The 17,223-nt window shown below is 40.9% G+C and overlaps 1 protein-coding gene across 1 annotated transcript; it reads left to right on the forward strand.

Annotated features, from left to right (window-relative positions):
- The first annotated feature begins 5,413 nt into the window (after positions 1 to 5,413).
- On the forward strand, positions 5,414 to 5,896 carry LOC140921887 (uncharacterized). Its single transcript, XM_073371884.1, has one exon. It carries the CDS (start codon positions 5,414 to 5,416, stop codon positions 5,894 to 5,896), a length of 483 nt encoding a protein of 160 aa, XP_073227985.1.
- Positions 5,897 to 17,223: the final 11,327 nt, after the last annotated feature.

Genomic DNA, 17,223 nt, shown 5'->3' on the forward strand with positions numbered 1-17,223 from the left:
TGAAAAATACCCAGAGCTAGAAAATATTGAGTTTTTCCCTTTCCGCCAGACAACAAAAGCAAGTTTTTGTCGCACGAATGACTGAACGAGAGCGGCGTATGCGGTGGATTGCAGCTTGTCATCTGGATAGTCTCAATGTAACAAGGCACACCAGGATATGTTCGGCCTATTTTGAAGGTGGACTTGGCTCCATCAAGTCGAATCCTGTGCCTACGATATTTAACATTCCAAAACATCTCCAGCCTAAAACTCACAAAAGTCGTACCAACCCTGATGAGCGGAGATATCGAAATGAAACACCAGAGTCGAAGAAGGTAACAAATATGGAGCACAAACAGTCTGCCTCTTCGAAAGATGTTAACGTGCAAGCAATGGATCTCGGCTCAGACAAAAATAATAGTACCTTTGAAGGAAACAGGAGCGCTGATTGTCAGCCTGTATATGTAGATGCTGAGGTGCATACTGATTTAACAACTTTTGACAAACAATTCATGGACCAGTGCAAAGCACAGCTGGAGAACAAGACTCAGCTAAAGAGAGATCTTTTCATTGAGGATGTCTGTAAGGACGATCGGTCCGTCAGATTTTAAACTGGGATCCCCTCGTTGACTTGCCTACTTATGGCAAATAACAGGCGGTCATTGGACAACTGTCCGGTAAATTTGACGTTTTGACCGGCGAAGTATTAGTCTGGTCTGCCACTCTGAGTGGTTAACAGTCGAAGAAAATGAGACAGCGACTGATCACCGACTAGAATACGTGAGGCGGAGTGAAACGAACAATCACAATCTCCAGTCGCTTTGCAAGAAAGAAATCCGCTAGTTGTAGATTTCTATGACAAAAAGATTATAAAAGATTCCAAAGTATATTTTAACCTAAACAGCAGTTCAGTGCGCTCAGGAGGCTTTGAAATAATATTGCTTCCAACTAAACAGACAATCATTTTTGTCAAAACACGAACGGCAATTATTCACTCTTCATGGTCACAATTTCATCACCGTTCACTTCTGTTCCAAGTTTACAGTTTCAATCGTAAGACAGACATTCCAACCCTCCAAAGCCAAAACTAGGAAGATTTAGTTCGCCAAGGGCATATACCAAGTATAACAGCCTAGTAACAGGGTGAGTTTTTACATTGTTTTGGATATTTGTGACAAATCTGCATGATCTAAACGTCTGACTCGGTTTTTTTCCCGGCCTTTCCGATTACAGCTGTTCGTTCCATTTGCGCGGGAAAACAGCGAGTGTGAGAGAAAATTGTGTTAGTGGTCGCGTATGAGTCGATTTTTTGCTTGATCATATTGCTTGATTGTTTGACTTTCAGTTCGAGTTCGACGGCAAAAATGGATTTTCTGAAGTTACAGTGCAACCCACGAACTGATTAAATATCTCTGAAGAAACAGCTTGACCAGGGTTTCAGCGAGGAAAAACAAAGCTGTTGTAAATCTCTCTCCAACAAATGCAATCAAGTATCCCGTTGGATAAAACAAAAGGAGTGAAAATGAAATGATTGACAAGGATGAGATTGGCCAAACACTTATTCTGGAGGACATTATTTTGGCAGATGAAACTAGCGGATTTCTTGCTTGCAAAGCGACTGGAGATTGCGATTGTTTGTTTCACTCCGCCTCACCTATTCTGGTTGGTGATCAGTCCTTGTCTCATTTTCTTCGACTGTTAACTACCTTGAGCTTTACATAACGCTTTCTACTCTCAGCACCCCGCTTTTTAAGAGCATTTAAACGCTGGTATAGCCAATAGTTCTGATAAACAAGCACTGTTCACCATGTGTTTGACTCCTGGTGGAATGGCTTCCTGGGATGGCAAGGATCGGATAAAAGCGATAAAAGCAGAGGTAAATCGTGGTTGCAAGGAGAGAGTGTGGCGTGGTATGTTTTATGTAATGGCACTCACCAGCGTCTCAGGAAGGCCACTGTATTCAGTATATCCGAACACAGGCAGTTCAATAAGGGACTTTCTTCACAGAAAGATTCTCCCATGCATTTTGAATGAGGGGGGACCAAAACACTGTATACACCATGTGGTCACAAGATGGAAGTCTAGATACGACTCCTAAGACCTGGTACAAACCGAACCATTCCATCCCTATTTTCAGGGTCTCTCATAAACCCGCATACTCAAAGTCAAAGACACCTGGATCTTCCCGAAATGTGGCTAACCCCAAGCCATCTCTCATAAAGAAAGGAACAACAAAGAGAACTATCACCAGTTATTTCTCAAGTGAAGTTGGGCAGTACCAAAAAGCAATCAAGAGAACACGCGATGAGGTGAAATCCCCATCTTACTGGGATAACTCAGCAAGTGTCAAGAAAAGTAAGTTGGGTGTCACTGTGGATAACTCTGAAACTCTGATGAAGACTGATAGCGCAAATACATCATCTAGCAAGTTGACTTGTGCCACAGTTGAAAGGTGGACGGGCGAAGACTTAGCGGATTTCCAGGCAGAGTTGTGGCTAACCTACAATAGAAAAAAAACTGGCAAGGCAAATTACTGTTCCGCATTGAAATGCCATGTATGCACTCTGTTTAAGCCCATGATCAAGAACGGACCGAAGTTCTCAAGAGCATTTATTGATCGTTCAACCAACTTTAGACTTACAAATGTGATAGACCATGCTAAATCGGAAATCCACAACATAACATTTTCTCTTTACAATAAGCAGAAAGGTGAAACGTCATTGACTGTAGAGCAAAATCGACAAAAGTTGGATTTTAACTGAACTCACAACAGACTGAAGACCTTAAAAAGAAATTTGACATTTCCTACTTTGTGGTTAAAGAAGAAATGCCTCTCTCAAAATATGAAAAAAAAAATCACGCTTGAGAAAAGGCACGGTGTTCTGCATGGGACAGTGTACTCTAAGCGAACAGCAGTGACAGAGTTTATATCCTTTCAGGCAAACGAAGTTCTTACCAAGCTATAGAAGGACATTTCTCAGTCAAAGTTTCATTGCGTCTTATTTGACTCAACCACTGACAATGCTGTTGCAGCACAGGAGGCAGTATTTGTCCTTTACTTCGATCCTCCTCCAAATGAGCCCAAATTAAGTAATGACTCAGAGCCAATGATTAAAGTAAAGACAGGGTTCCTATAAATACAAATTTAAAAAGTTCGGATGCCCAGGGAGTACTAGTTGCACTGAAGATGTCACTTGAAAACTTGGGACTTTCACAGGAAAGGGAAATCCCCCCTACCCTTGTTGGCCTTGGAGGGGACGGTTGTAGCACAAACAGGAGTCAAACTAGCGGCGCACAAGCTCTGTTTAAGAAGTAATTTCCTTGGCCCGTTTTTTGATGGTGTGTAGCCCATTGATTAGAGCTTGCCCTTAAAGATGCGCTTAGCAATATGTATTTCAAAGAGGTCGACGAACTATTGTTGAGGTTGTATTACTTGTATGAGAATAGCCCAAAGAGGCTGAGAGGGCTTTATGAACTCCATACTGCATACAAGCAGACCTTTGTATTTGAACAGGGTTCTGTGAAATCGAAGAGAGCCACTGGTACAAGATGGATCAGCCACAATCTTGATGCTTTAGAGATTCTAGTTGACAAGTATGGTTTATTTATTCAACATTTGGAAACATTAAGCTGACAAATCCATAAAACCAACCGACCAAGCAAAGTTGAAAGGCTTCCTAAGAAAATGGAAAAGTGGTAAGCTGTTCGTCTACTCCTGCTTCTTTGTTGATCTATTACAACCAGCAGCTGTTTTTTGCCAGGCATTTCAAGTTGACGATGTCGATGTTGTCACAGTTTCGCTAGCCATTTCGAAAGCAAAGAAACAGCTTAACAATGTTCAGAAGCTCCAAACACTTAGACACTACTTGGACAAGATTTGACAACGACAAATATCAAGGTGAAGAGCTTCCAAACTTGGAAACAGCCATAACAAATTTAAAGGAACATGCTGCATCTTTTGAGCAGTTGCTGCAAAATGCAATAGAAATTCGCCTTTGTGGAAATAATGACATAGCAACAATAGCAGACATCCTGAATTGAGAAGCATGGGACTGAAAAAGCAGTGGAAACGAGTCCATGGGTCAAGTCATTCTGCGTCACCTTTGCCACTGTCAAGAACCTCTCAGACAGCAAGGACTCCTGGTATCACAAATCGAAGTAGTCAACGAATGGCATGACACGCTTGACTACACTGTAAAGTATTTGTCACCATCATGCCATCATTACAGAGCAACATGGTTTAAAATTTTCAATTCTTCAAGAAGTTTTCAATGGTAAAACATTTTGCTACTAATTCGTTTATTGTTTAGCGTTCCTGTACCTAATGCTGTGTTGGAAAGGTTCCTCAGCAGTTTGAGACGAGTGAAGAGCGTAAAGAGAGCTTCACTCTCCCAACAAACTCTTGAAGATATCTTAAGGATCCAGGCTGAAGGGCTACCAATGGAGTGCTATGACCCTAACAATGCCAACAAAGAGTGGGACGGGGCGAAAAGAAGACGGCCAAATCAGAAGGAAAGGCTACAAAAAAGGGTCCCGACAAATCGCTTTCATCTCAAAGAAGATTCTTCTGACGAACGTTCATCAAAAGAATCTTCTGAGGAGAGTTTTTAAGTGCGAAGTCAGTAGAGACTGATCAGTGAAATGATACAACTGTTACAGCTCCTGTCTTTGATTAATATTGCGCAATTAAAGCAGTGAAATAGGTTGTTTTGTTGAATTCTTAATTTTGTTCTTTCACTTGGAATTTTTTTTGTCCAACCAGACTGTTTCCTTGTCAGGTCAGGTCTGGTCTGGTCTCTGACCTAACAAATGACCTGCTTATGGAAAAAATTATTTGCAGCCTTGTTATGGTGTTTAACTTTTTGCAGCCAGTTACTGAAAAAATGAAATATTGGGATGTCAAGAAAAAAACTGCGAGAGAAGCTTATCAGGTTGGTCAATATTTCTTTCATATTCTTTCATAATGGAGCCCAAACAAGGCCAAGGTACCATTCATTATGAAGAATTCGTTTATCAAATTACTTTTCTATTATCTATTTTCTTTTTCATCATATACTATAGAGGTAAAAGAGCAACTCGCGCAGAGCTAAAGAACATATTTAAGGTTATGTAATTTTAATCTAATCTACTTTCTTCGTTGTAGGAAGGAAAAGTCCGAAACAAGCCAGGACCAAAAGGACAAGTGCCATTGTTTGCTGAGTTTATTTTAGTTCTTGTGAGGCTTAGACTGGGTTTGTTGGTTGGTCATCTTACTGACCTTTATTCACTTTCTAAAGGATCTTCATCTAAAATCTTCACAACCAGGATAAGTATGCTCTACCATATGTTTAAGGACATTCTTATCGCTTGGCCTACAATGCAGCAAGTTAGGAGGCATCTCCCAAAGAGTTTTGCAGAGTTTCCTGGAACAAGAGTAATTATGGATTGTACCGAAATGAAAATTCAAAAACCCACTCGCCCATTTATACAAAAAGTTACTTGGAGAAATTATAAAAGCTCAAACACCTTTAAGCTTTTAGTTGGAATTTCTCCCACTGGTGCTTTCACATTTGTCTCAAAACTGTGGTCTGGAGGTGTTTCAGACAGAAACATCACTATGCAACCAGGTCTCATAGACACATTAGGACCTAATGATGATTGCATGGCAGACAGGGGTTTTAACATGAGAGATTTGATCACAAACAAAAGGGCCACTTTAAATATCCCTCCTGTCTCTAAAGGAGAGCAGCTTTCCACAAAAGCATGTACAAAAACGCGACGCATTGCAGCTGTGAGGACACATGTTGAGAGGGCTATTCAAAGGTTGAAAGGTTTCCAGATCCTTCAGGGTGTCCTGCCGCTGTCCCTGGCCTCAGTGGCTGATCAAACTCTTACAGTGTGCTGCCTTTGCCACTTAATAAAACCCTTGGTTAAATAATGTTACACTTTAGTACATAACGACCTTTCCCGCATTCCTGTAAACAAAGGCATCAAGTCGAGGCTTGGGTGGACAACACAGTGATTTGTATGAAACTGCCCACCCAAGCCTCGACCTCATTTTTTATGTTTTCTCACTGGAGCGGAATGCGGGAAAGGTCTCTTCCAAAAGATGCATTCTCCATTGGACTTATTATCACCATAATAGTCATTCATATATACTGTCCAGATGGAATGGAAAACAACTTGACAGAACTGCTTCTGGCTACCGAATGTGCACTTTAACTGCGAATCAGCTTATGCCAAACAAGTTAACATGCCATTGTACAGTTAAACATAGTTACAAAAACCCTGAACAACTACAGTTTCGTTCAGGGTAAACCAAATTTAACTCTGGGAAAAACTATCTCAGGAAGCATTACTTCTTCAAAGAACCTAGTTAGTTTTAGAAGGATTGTATTCCTGAAGTTTCCTTCATATTGACGTGCTGCATGAAGAACGCCTTATTTGTGCCACATGCCATAAAGTAACCCCATTTGTACGTGGTAAAAAACATCTGATGACATAATTGTTAGCCTGGGTCACTCTGGGTGGGTAAATGAATGATTCTGTCTGGAGATGCTACAAGAAAACCATGGGACTTGCTGATGAAAAACCCACACTCCTCCAAGGATACACCACTGAAACCTTTCTTGCTCATCTCTGAAATGAAAACTTGTGCAATTTGATCTTCTTCTTCTAGGCCCTCTCTCAAAGCAGTTATCTATGGAATGTCTGAGTAGCTCATTACTTCTTCTAAAGCCTTAGTTGGACAAGTAGTGAGTTTAAAACTGGCAACTCTTGCATTTTCAGGCAGAAATGCGCTCCTTCTTAAAGCGATACCAATACTTACTTTGTAACCTGGTTTACTTTTCAACAATAACTATTTCGTCATCTGAAAAACCGAGTTTTCTTTTAAAAGCCACACAGGCATCTTTGATTTGTGGCAAAGTGGCTCCTTCAGGTAAGGGGAGAGATTTTCAGTGTTGTATGGCTAATGTTGGGGTGTCTGTGAATCAAAATTAACATGATCACTATCCAGATTCTTTTGATCTGCAACTGCCTCCACCACTTGTGGCTGAGCCACAACATGCAAACCCACTGCACTTGTACATTTTAAAAGAAGCCTTCGAAACTCAAGAGCAGGATTTGTTCTTGCCATGTAACTTGGCCGTGGATCAAAGATGTTTGCTTTAGGTTTACATGTAACTCTCATTTTTTTTTCTAATGGTGGGCCTGGTAAAATCCATGTCTTCGACAGGTGTCACTATCTCATGTGTTCTTTTTTTCTTTTCCACATACACTTTGACCCAGTACATGTAACCACACTGTTCTCACGAAGGATTTCTTCCAGGTTTATGAGAGCAGCCCCCACATGTCTACAAGCACCATCAGAACTGAAATAGATATTAATCCATAACGTAAACATAGATTATTTGCTTTTTGGGCTGATTGCTTAACAACAATTATGGGATATAACAAAAATGGAAGTCCAAATATTAAACTAAAGATCTTAATAAAACAAAGGTACAACCGCTTTTTACCAAGTATTCAACCAGAACTAGAATTATGAGAAAAAAGTAATCACGTGACAATATTTTGGGCTGTAAAGAATCGTTTATAAGATAAAAATAATCAACCTTCCTTCTTTTTTTGTTCTTCCTTGTGCATTTAAACGTAAGCTTATACTTACCCTCCAATACAGGGACAGTGAGCTGAATGAACTGAACCATTTTACTTTGTAACTAGCCAGCCATCATAGGTTGGCTCATTGTCCATTTGAGGTCTCTCTCGTTCAGTCAGTTTCACGCTGAACTTTAAAAGGTGGCATCCACAAAAAAGTGATTTGTTGGTTGGGAGGCTTTGCACATGTTCGTCCCAGTGTAATCTACATCTTGCCAATGATTTGTAAGCCTTTAAACTTTCGTGGTCATATCCCTCTTTTACAATTAAATATGCGTACATGTCGCCCCAGGTGGAATTCAATAACAGTGAAAAATCTGTTGTCCAGTCCGAATGAAGCGAATAGGGGTCGGGAATAGTTCCCTCGCCCATTACCAACTTCACTGAAATATCGTTTTGATCCCCTTATTTATCGATGATTTCAATGGTGGGTTCCTGAGCTTTACCGCACAAATCGAAAAGCTCATCGCGACACTTATTCCTCGCACTTGTAAATACCCTTCAAATCCGGAACTCTCATTTGGACGAAATTAGGCTCCATTTTATCGGCAAGATTACCGCTGTTTTCTGTTTTCAGCAGCAGAAATTGCCATTTTTCGTTTGTTGCAAAAAATCTTCAGTCTGAAGATTTTTCGGGTTAGTTGTGATTTTTCGCAGTTCTTTGTCGTGTTAATAATCACTGAAGTCTAGAGCAAGTTGTCGATTTAACAAAAATTGCGAAAAATCGTGTCTGACGATTTCTTGCGTTACTTACGAGTTTTTGCAGTTCTTTGCCATGTTAATAATCACTAAATCAGACCGGCTTGCGGATTTAACAAATTTGCGAAAACTGCAAAAAATCGCAACTTTGATGATTTTTTGAGTTACTTGCAATTTATCGCTGTTCTTTGTCACGTTAATGTTTACTTTGCTCGTATTCATGATCACTTAAAACAAAACCGTTTGCCGATTTTACCGAATTTGCTATAACTCTGAAAAGTTTCCGCTTTTACTTGCCATTTTGGCATTTCCCTTTCAGCACAATTAAAGCATATCTACACGCAAAAGCCAACGCAGCCAATCTTTAAATAAAGGTTTCTCATCTAAAGGTTCGAGTCATATTAGTGAGATTCCATGGGGATCAACATTATTAATGTTTTTCAACTGGTCAAAGTTATTTATTCACATTGCATCTTAAATACACCATCATTCACTTCAATGTAACAATTATTTTGACCAGTACATCTAAAATATGTGGTCGTTTCGCCCTAGAGTGGATTCGCCCAAGGTTGCTTCGCCCGGACTTGTTAAAGTTGATTCGACCGATAAAAAACAACACTCTACAACACTGCTTATTAAAGATACTTTTTGCTTGGATTATTTTGCCGCCATTACTTAAACAGGTCAAGCGTTCTGCATGATCTTAGAAATCTTGACGATTGCTACGTTGATCTTGAATATATTTTGTATAAAGTCATCACTGCAAAATGTTGTGGATCAGTAAAGCTGTCACTTTCACGCTTATTCCTTGACAAATCAACGTCGGGCAAATCCACAAGTAATATACCTCGGGTCTTTAATGCTCGTGAACCCCAGCAACAACACTACACTCGAGTCTTAAATGCACATCACATGAAGCCAAATCTAGAGCAACTTCGACTAGAAATAGAGAGCCACTAATTGACAAGAAGGGAAGAAATATAAAGAACAGAAAGGAGTGCGTTCCACGATGGCAGTTCTTTATTCCTACTCGTGAAAAGCAAGAAAGGTACTTCTACTGAATGTGCCTTTGAAAAACATCACAGATATTTCCCGATAACAACTCCTCAAAGACTTTCCTTGAAGAAAGTCCAATTCGAGGCCTTCTTTATGAGACGAAAGGTGGGTTGGTTACTCTCAAAGAAGCCACCAGTCGCGGGTTTTCAATGGAGCAGCTACAGAACCTGGCACAGACTCTGGTAGACTGCAACATGATTTTAAGTGAAACCTGTGCAAGTTTTTTAGGGAAAGGGTCAGCAGTAAGACCAAAGAGGGGGAAAGAAGCACAAGTCATATACACTGACATTTTCAAAGAAGACATTTTTGGGTGACTTGGCACCGAAAGTAGAGAATTGCAACCTGGCTGATATGGTGAAAACATTCACACTATCGCAGCGAAAGGTTTATGATTTGGTTGTGGAAAAACTTTCCAGAGGTGAACACATACAGGCATGTACTTTTGGTCCAGCAGGAACTGGGAAATCGTAGTTAGTGAAAGCCATTGTAGAACAAATAAGGTTTCAGGTTTCAAATATACCGGTCGCCAAATGGCAACAACAGGTGTTGCGGCTGAAGTGGTGAGTGGAACAACTGTGCACAATTTTTTACGAATGGATATTAACTGCCAGTGATTCCTAGAGAATGGAACATTGGATCACAAGATTGTCAGGGACACTACAGTCCTTATCGTTGACGAGTTTTCCGTGCTCGAGAACAATGTTTAAAGGGCCATGGACAAGATAGCAAGAAAAGCATCTCTTCCGAAAAGTCGGCGTTCCTCTTTTGGAGGCATGTCATTTTGATTGGTGATCCTGTTCAACTTCCCGCCATTGATAAGTCACAAAAGACAACAAGATGCCGCCTTTGCCAGCATGCTAAATAAAGTAAGACTTGGCATAGTGGACGAGGAAGTTATCAGGGTGCTCAGGTCACGTGTGGTTGGTGATAATGAAATTGACCTCAGAAATGGCTGCATCATGGTAGCACTGCGACGAGAAAAAGATTACTGGAACCAAACGTATGTGTTCTTGGCGACTGCATATTCATAAAGCACATCAAGGAGGACACCATCTTTAGTTTATCTCGATTTCGTCAGAACTTGACTCATAGGGCTGTTACAGGAACAACCGTGAGGCAACAATTTCTTGGCTGGGCAGTTACAGTCCACAAGGTGCAAGGTACGGAGCCAAAGCAAGCTTACGTTCTAATGAATGAGAACGTTTTTGCCTCGGGTCAAACTTACGTTGCATTGAGTAGAGTAAAGCATTTGGAAGACCTTTTCCTCCTAGCGTTTGAACAGGGGGCAATATACTTGGATGAACGTCAAAGGGAACTGCTTAAGTGGATGGACAGTGTCGACATATGTGTCGATGGAGCCTTCCCCAGATCTTCATGGCCTCCTATTATGCCAACATTATCGGAGCAGTCATTCATTACCAAGAAACAACACGTCAAAAAGGAATCAGGTAGTACCGAACAACTGCTAATTGAAATCAAGGGAAGGCAAGAGATCAAGGCAAAGCAAGAGAAAATATGGCTTGTATTTGTTGTCCCGACCCTATTGGTACAAGTGCTTGAGTCAGCAGACAAAATCATGTGACAAAAATCAAGCGTACTCTGAAAAGTGATGCTTGTCAGTCCTATATGTACTCTGTGGTACCCAACCTGCAGTTGTTGGAGCCGGCTTTATTCTCAGGGGAGAGGCACCACTTTTCTCAACATCTCGACAAGCATCTCCATCCAGTGTTGTCTTCCTGGTATGGGCTAACAGAAACACCACCTGATGGTACCTTCCTTTGGCATATGATATCTCTTGATTTGTGTGGTAGCACTGAGCTAATGCCCATTCTGCGACTAGTGACAGCTTTCACTCTTGTGGAATATGATATCTCTTGATTTGTTCGGTAGCACTGAGCTAATGCCCATTCTGCGACTAGTGACAGCTTTCACTCTTGTGGAATATATTTCTTGATTTTTGTGGTAGCACTGAGCTAATGCCCATTCTACGACTAGTGACAGCTTTCACTCTTGTGGAAAATGAAGACTAAGTGGCAGTGGCTTTGCGATTTTGTGCATGGGGTCGTGAAATGCACTTGCACGCTCTTTCAATTGCACTTCTAGGACCCATCTACATCTACTTCACTTTTCTGACACAAGACGGGATAAATGTCTCTTTGCAAAAAGCTGACAGCAATGAGCTTCAACAGCACTTCAGGAACAGAGTGAGGGGAACGACTCAGCAGTTTTTGTATACGCCACCTGGTGAAGAAGCTGAAATACAAGGAAGAAGTATTCTGTGTGGATTTTTCCCTAGGAACATTACACTGCTCTTCTTTAGCACTCACCAGAATCGCTCTGCTTTGTTCCAACGAGTAACATCACTAGTGGGGGAAACAGATATTTACTTAGTGCAATTTTTAGGCTGTCAGGTCACCTCCATGAGGAGTAAACCAGTGAGGATAAGTTGTAGTAAAGAGCCTATTTTCTGGAGCGTCCGGTCGTAGAGTACTGTTCTCACTTTACCTTAAGAACATCAAAAGCGACAGTGGAATTTAGATAACAAAAGCATCAGAAGCAAAGCAATTCGTTGTAGGAGTGAGATAAAAAATGGAGATGATAAAGAATCGAATTCACATTTAAATGAGGACACCTAAAGTAAACTTTGAAATGGAGTAGACGATGATAGAAAAAGAACAACAAAAGGCCGAAATGAACACTGAAAGTTACAAATTGAAGTAGAGAGACTGAACCTGGAAAATGGGAACTTGAAGGAAAACTTGAAGTCCGCAGTCGAAACTAAACAAGACACGAAACATAACACTGTAAAGTTACCGAAGCTTGATTTCAAGAAATTTAGCATGGGTCTGTTTAAGTGGCAAGAATTCTATCATTCGTTTAACACAGCTGTACATTCTAACCGGTCTTTCAGCCCAGTAGTGAAAGTGGATTACCCAAGAGCCAAATTCCCCAACAGGTCCCCCAGAGAAAAAACAAAACACGTAATTTGTGTTTTGGCACAGAGAGAAGTTTACTGTAAAGAAAAACTGGCAGAGAGAACGATGAGAATAACAACTTCTCTGCCACCCTCATGCGAAACAACCCAGGTTGGGTGGATGGGAAAGCAACTCCAGTAACGTGTGAGCAAACATCTAACACAAAGTGACATATGATAAACAACAATCTAATACTAGTAGAAGTTTCAATGTGCGAATAATCCCTGTGAGCACATGCATGCCCAGTGACACCAGCAGTCGCTAATAAGCGACGAAATTTGCTGACAAGCCGATGCTTAGTAAGAGGAGTACCGCCTTGTGAGCCAGGAAAAAGAAACAAGGCGGAAAATAAAGGGCGCAGGAACTGAGCGAACCATGCGGTGATGTGCAGAGACTGGACACAATGGCGAGTCTGGGATTCGAACCCTTGACCTCTGCGATAACGGTGCAGCGCTCTACCAATTAAGCTAACAAGCCAACTGGGAGCAGGTTGTTGAATTGGTTCATTATAAACGCATGAAAAGATGATGATGAAGTTATGAATATATGAAAATCATACATGTGAACTGCAGAGTGAAGAATTAAATGAAGGATGATCATCGCAATTATATACACAACTTTTGCAAATGTGAAAAGAAGAAGAGTGTTGGTTTCGCAATTGCAAAAGGTGCGTATATAACTGCGATGATCATTCATCATTTAATTCTTCACTCTGCAGTTCACAAATATGATTTTCATATATTCATAACTTCACAGGAATGTGAACTTTACGTTCCCCAAATTGAATAGTCTTAGTGCAATGAAAAGTAACAATGAGACCAAGCTCATTAGACACGAGATCACAACAGGTAAGAAAACCTCTAGGATCAAATGTGTTACACGAAGGGACAATATTTGCTAAATGAGCCATAAGAAAAAAGGCAAATAAAAAGGCGAAAGACAGTGTGCAGGACTGGGCACCGTGTTGCAAATCTAATACCCTGGAAATACCAAGCAAAAGATCGGGTGTAACAAGAGGCACCCTACGCAGCATGTGTAAAGCGTTACGTGTGATACCTAGCAAGGTTAAAGAGAGAAGAAAATGCTTACTGCAGGGAAATTCTACACCTGAAAACAAATGAAACAGCTTAACCCCGACAAGTAATTGCGAACAGAAGGTGGGCTATTGGTACGACTTACAAACTGAACATAAAAGCAAATAGTATCGAGCTCAGTGGGCGCAGGTGTAAACTGGAAATACGAACAAAACAAAAGGACCAAAAGATAAGCCTTGTCTTTAAGCTAACAAAGGTTCCAATAATATAAGCAGAACAAAGAGTGTAGGAAATTTTTAAAGAACTAAATTTGCTTGCTCCTGATAGCTTGACGGCACAGCTTGCAGAAGAAGTTTTTCCCTCCACATTGATTCCAAGCGATTTTTGTGGAGGTAAGGAAGTACTAGCTGTGAAAGCCACCGACAATGGTGATTGTACAATGCAACGTCCTTTGCTCTTTGTGGGGATGAGTCACTTCATTTGTTACTACGACTTCTCGTATCGGGTGAATTGCTTTTTTCAATACAACATATTATGCAGAGCATTCAGTCTTTAGTGATTTGTTAAGTGATACTAACTCTATGTAGAAACAGTTTTCAACTGCTCTTAAACGGCAAGAAAAAAAGAAGTTTTCACACTCAGGACAAGTGCAAGGCAGTGAAGGTTCAAGCGTTGTCTACATGTGTTGTTGGGGAAGGGTCATCTTTCTTGGATATCTTAGCACTAGCTCCTGTAATATGAAGACCACTTTTCTGTTTACCTCGATGTTAATATCCGTTAGACTATCGACTGAATCAGAAATACCACCAGAAAAAGTCATCAATCTAGGGTTAAGAGCTGGAGCTTTTGACAATCGCCCTGGAACTTGGTTTGACACCAATCATTTTGTTCCCATCATAAATAGGTGGAAAGCGAATGACAAAGGAACTGAAAAACATGACAAAACGTCAAAAAACCGAACACTGTGAACCGGAAATCACAGAGTACACTCGTTACGTTTACCACTCATCAAACATCACCCAGTAAACCAGTTCAAAAAAGTACCATGGATATGGCTTCACTGGAGGACTGTAGTAAGGACCAAAAAAAACCGGAAACATCAGCACCAAATGTGGCCCGGAAAAGAAAATTCCATCCCAAGTGGAAAGAAGAATTCCCGTGGCTGGTGTTTTTTTTTTAAGAAAACAACTGCATGACCTGCAGTATTTGCCTTCAAGTACCTTGGGTTGCAGGGAAATCACAGTTTCTTTCTGGCTCGAATAGCTTTAAAAAGGAAACCATTGAACTTCATGGTTCAAGCAAATGGCCATTAAGAGCTGTGACAGCCATACGAGCCAAACAGAACCCCGTAGCGCATTCTTCAATAGCCAGACGTTTTTTCAACAGGCAGAAAGACCAAGAGGAACGAGACCGTGAAGAGATGGGGATAAAGATGAATATAGCATACATTGTTGTGAAAGAGGAGTTGCCCTTCAGCAAATGCCAAGGACTCGTCTCCCCCCCAAAAAAGAGTGGACTGGAAATAAACATGACCTATGCCAATGACAAGTCACGCGCAAAAATGGTGTCAGTAGTTGGTAATGTGTACAAAGATCAGCTCACAGATGAGTTCAGAAGGACGAATTACATCAGCGTGATGGCTGACTGCAAGACTGACACAGGAGGCTTGAAAAACGAGACCGTGTACGCTCATTTCATACGTGATGGCAGGCCAGTGAATCGCTTAGTCGGACAAAAAGCTGTTGAACATGCTACTGCAGAAGGTAATAAGAGAAGAATAAGAGCTAATTTTTTATTTACATGAAGCACTCACCATGCTAAGAAATTCACCACATAAATCAAAAATCCAAATGACATCTCATTCATCAGAAATTAACGGGCTTACTTTTTGGCCACGTTTCAAAATTGTTTACTCAATAAGCTGAAAACTATTGCAAATACAGACAACGTTGTCGATAGTACCATTGATTCTCTGAATTCTACCTTTCGCGCTTCTTTTTCCGCTCTACTTTGAAAGTCAAGCATTTCCAAAATCTCATTACAGTCGAAACTCCACATGTGACCACCTCCCATAAGCAACCACCCTTCCAAAACATCAAAAATGTTCTCGGTCAAAGCCTTATACTGGAACCTCTTGTAAACGACCACCTCCCATAAGCGACCGTGACCACTTTTTTGGCTGACAGTTTACAAATTTTCTATTGGTTTCAACTTCTGGTAAGTGACCACCTGACACATAGTCTTATCTTTAGTGGGTAAAATTGGATGACGGGACAGCAGGCACCAATTATTATTGTTGTAAAGGCTGCACGTCCTCGAGATTTCTCCCTTTGCCTTACGCAGGCTAGACGCGACGTGATGTCTAGACAACAGCTTTTGCTTTATCAATATGCCATATATCTGACACTGCATTCAACGTTCAACCAAACCGTCCAAAACAAAATGTCATTACAACGAGGTGCAGGATTGGAGAACTTAAATTTGCCCATTCCAACCACACTGTGTTCCGATCAGAAATTATCTTACTGCGAAAATGTAAAGGTCTTTACCTTGCTTTTCCAACCAACAGAACGACTTAGATCAACAGTGTTGACAATACAGTGTAATCAAAGGAAAAAGATCCTGCTCTGTTTGGTTCGAGCAATTGTATCCAAGACATTTTAGCCTGTTCACAGCCAACTATTTTCTCTTCAAAGTCCGTCAAGCATGCGTGATAAAATATAAACCGCAGGGGATTTATTGACCGCCAGCGCAAGGGGGTTGGGGTTGGGGGAAGCAGTGTTCAATCTAGGCCGCGTTTTTGCGTCATTTACGCAGAATATTCTATTCTGACGCAAAATGAAATGATCGTGGGATCATACTGACGCAAAAAAAAGAAACAAACAAAAAAACCCCAAAATAAGTTTTCTCGTGTATAAGTACTTCCAAAGCAGCAGGCAATAATAAAAGTAAATTTAAAAACAAATATGTGTGCTTACTAGCCTTATATGAACGCGCGAAATCGCGAAATTTCAGACTACGTTTGTACGAGTACTTTTTGTGTTAGGCGTTCCAATTCCGAGAGAGACTGGACGCTACTACGACGTTCTGCAACGTTGCCGATCGATTCACGCTTCGTTCGTTGACTTTGTTCAGGGTGTGTTCTTGTGTCTACGTTAATTTTAGTTTCATGAAACGCCAGCAAAAGTTAAGTCTTTTTTTTACGCCAAAGAGAGTGGCAACGGAAAGTGAAGATCAAGGTGAACTGGAGGAGACAAATGACGAAGGTGACTATTGACTTTCTTTCGCAATGAGACATGTGCAAAGGGAAAAGGTTTCTACAATAAACTCATACAACATGACTTTGTAGGAGCTACATATCTTCTAATGGATGTACTGTCCATCATATCAAAACGCTGCTTGGTTTTCCAGAAGAAGGATCTTGATGTCTCCATGGTTGAGGTTCATGTAGATCACTGCTTTGCTGAATTACAGAAGCTCAAGGAGGGAAAGCTTGGCAGATCAACTTACCTGGATAAGCTCAAGAGTGACATTACAAAGGACAGTCAGGGCAAAATGATGTTCAAGGGTAACCACCCTTTGAAAGGCAACAACAGCATTGATTCAATCAAGGTCACATTTATTGACAAGATAGTAGAAAACTTAAATACCCGGTTTCCAAAGGAAGAAAGCAATATAGTCTATGCTTTTGGGGTGCTGGGGCTTCGGCCAATCTCCCTCTTATCTCCAAGTGACTTAGAAGAGTGGGGAAATAGCAAGTTGGGGACGCTTATCAACCACTTTGGCAAGGAAAAGGAGCACAAGTAAGTTTAAAACTTGTTTTAGCGGAGAAAAACTAAAAC

The sequence above is a fragment of the Porites lutea genome, chromosome 12, assembly GCF_958299795.1.
Source record: "Porites lutea chromosome 12, jaPorLute2.1, whole genome shotgun sequence".
NCBI lineage: Eukaryota > Metazoa > Cnidaria > Anthozoa > Scleractinia > Poritidae > Porites > Porites lutea.

Bases quoted from the DNA above. Each gene is read 5' to 3' on its own strand.
- LOC140921887 (XM_073371884.1), top strand. From the start codon at position 5,414: ATGAAAATTCAAAAACCCACTCGCCCATTTATACAAAAAGTTACTTGG.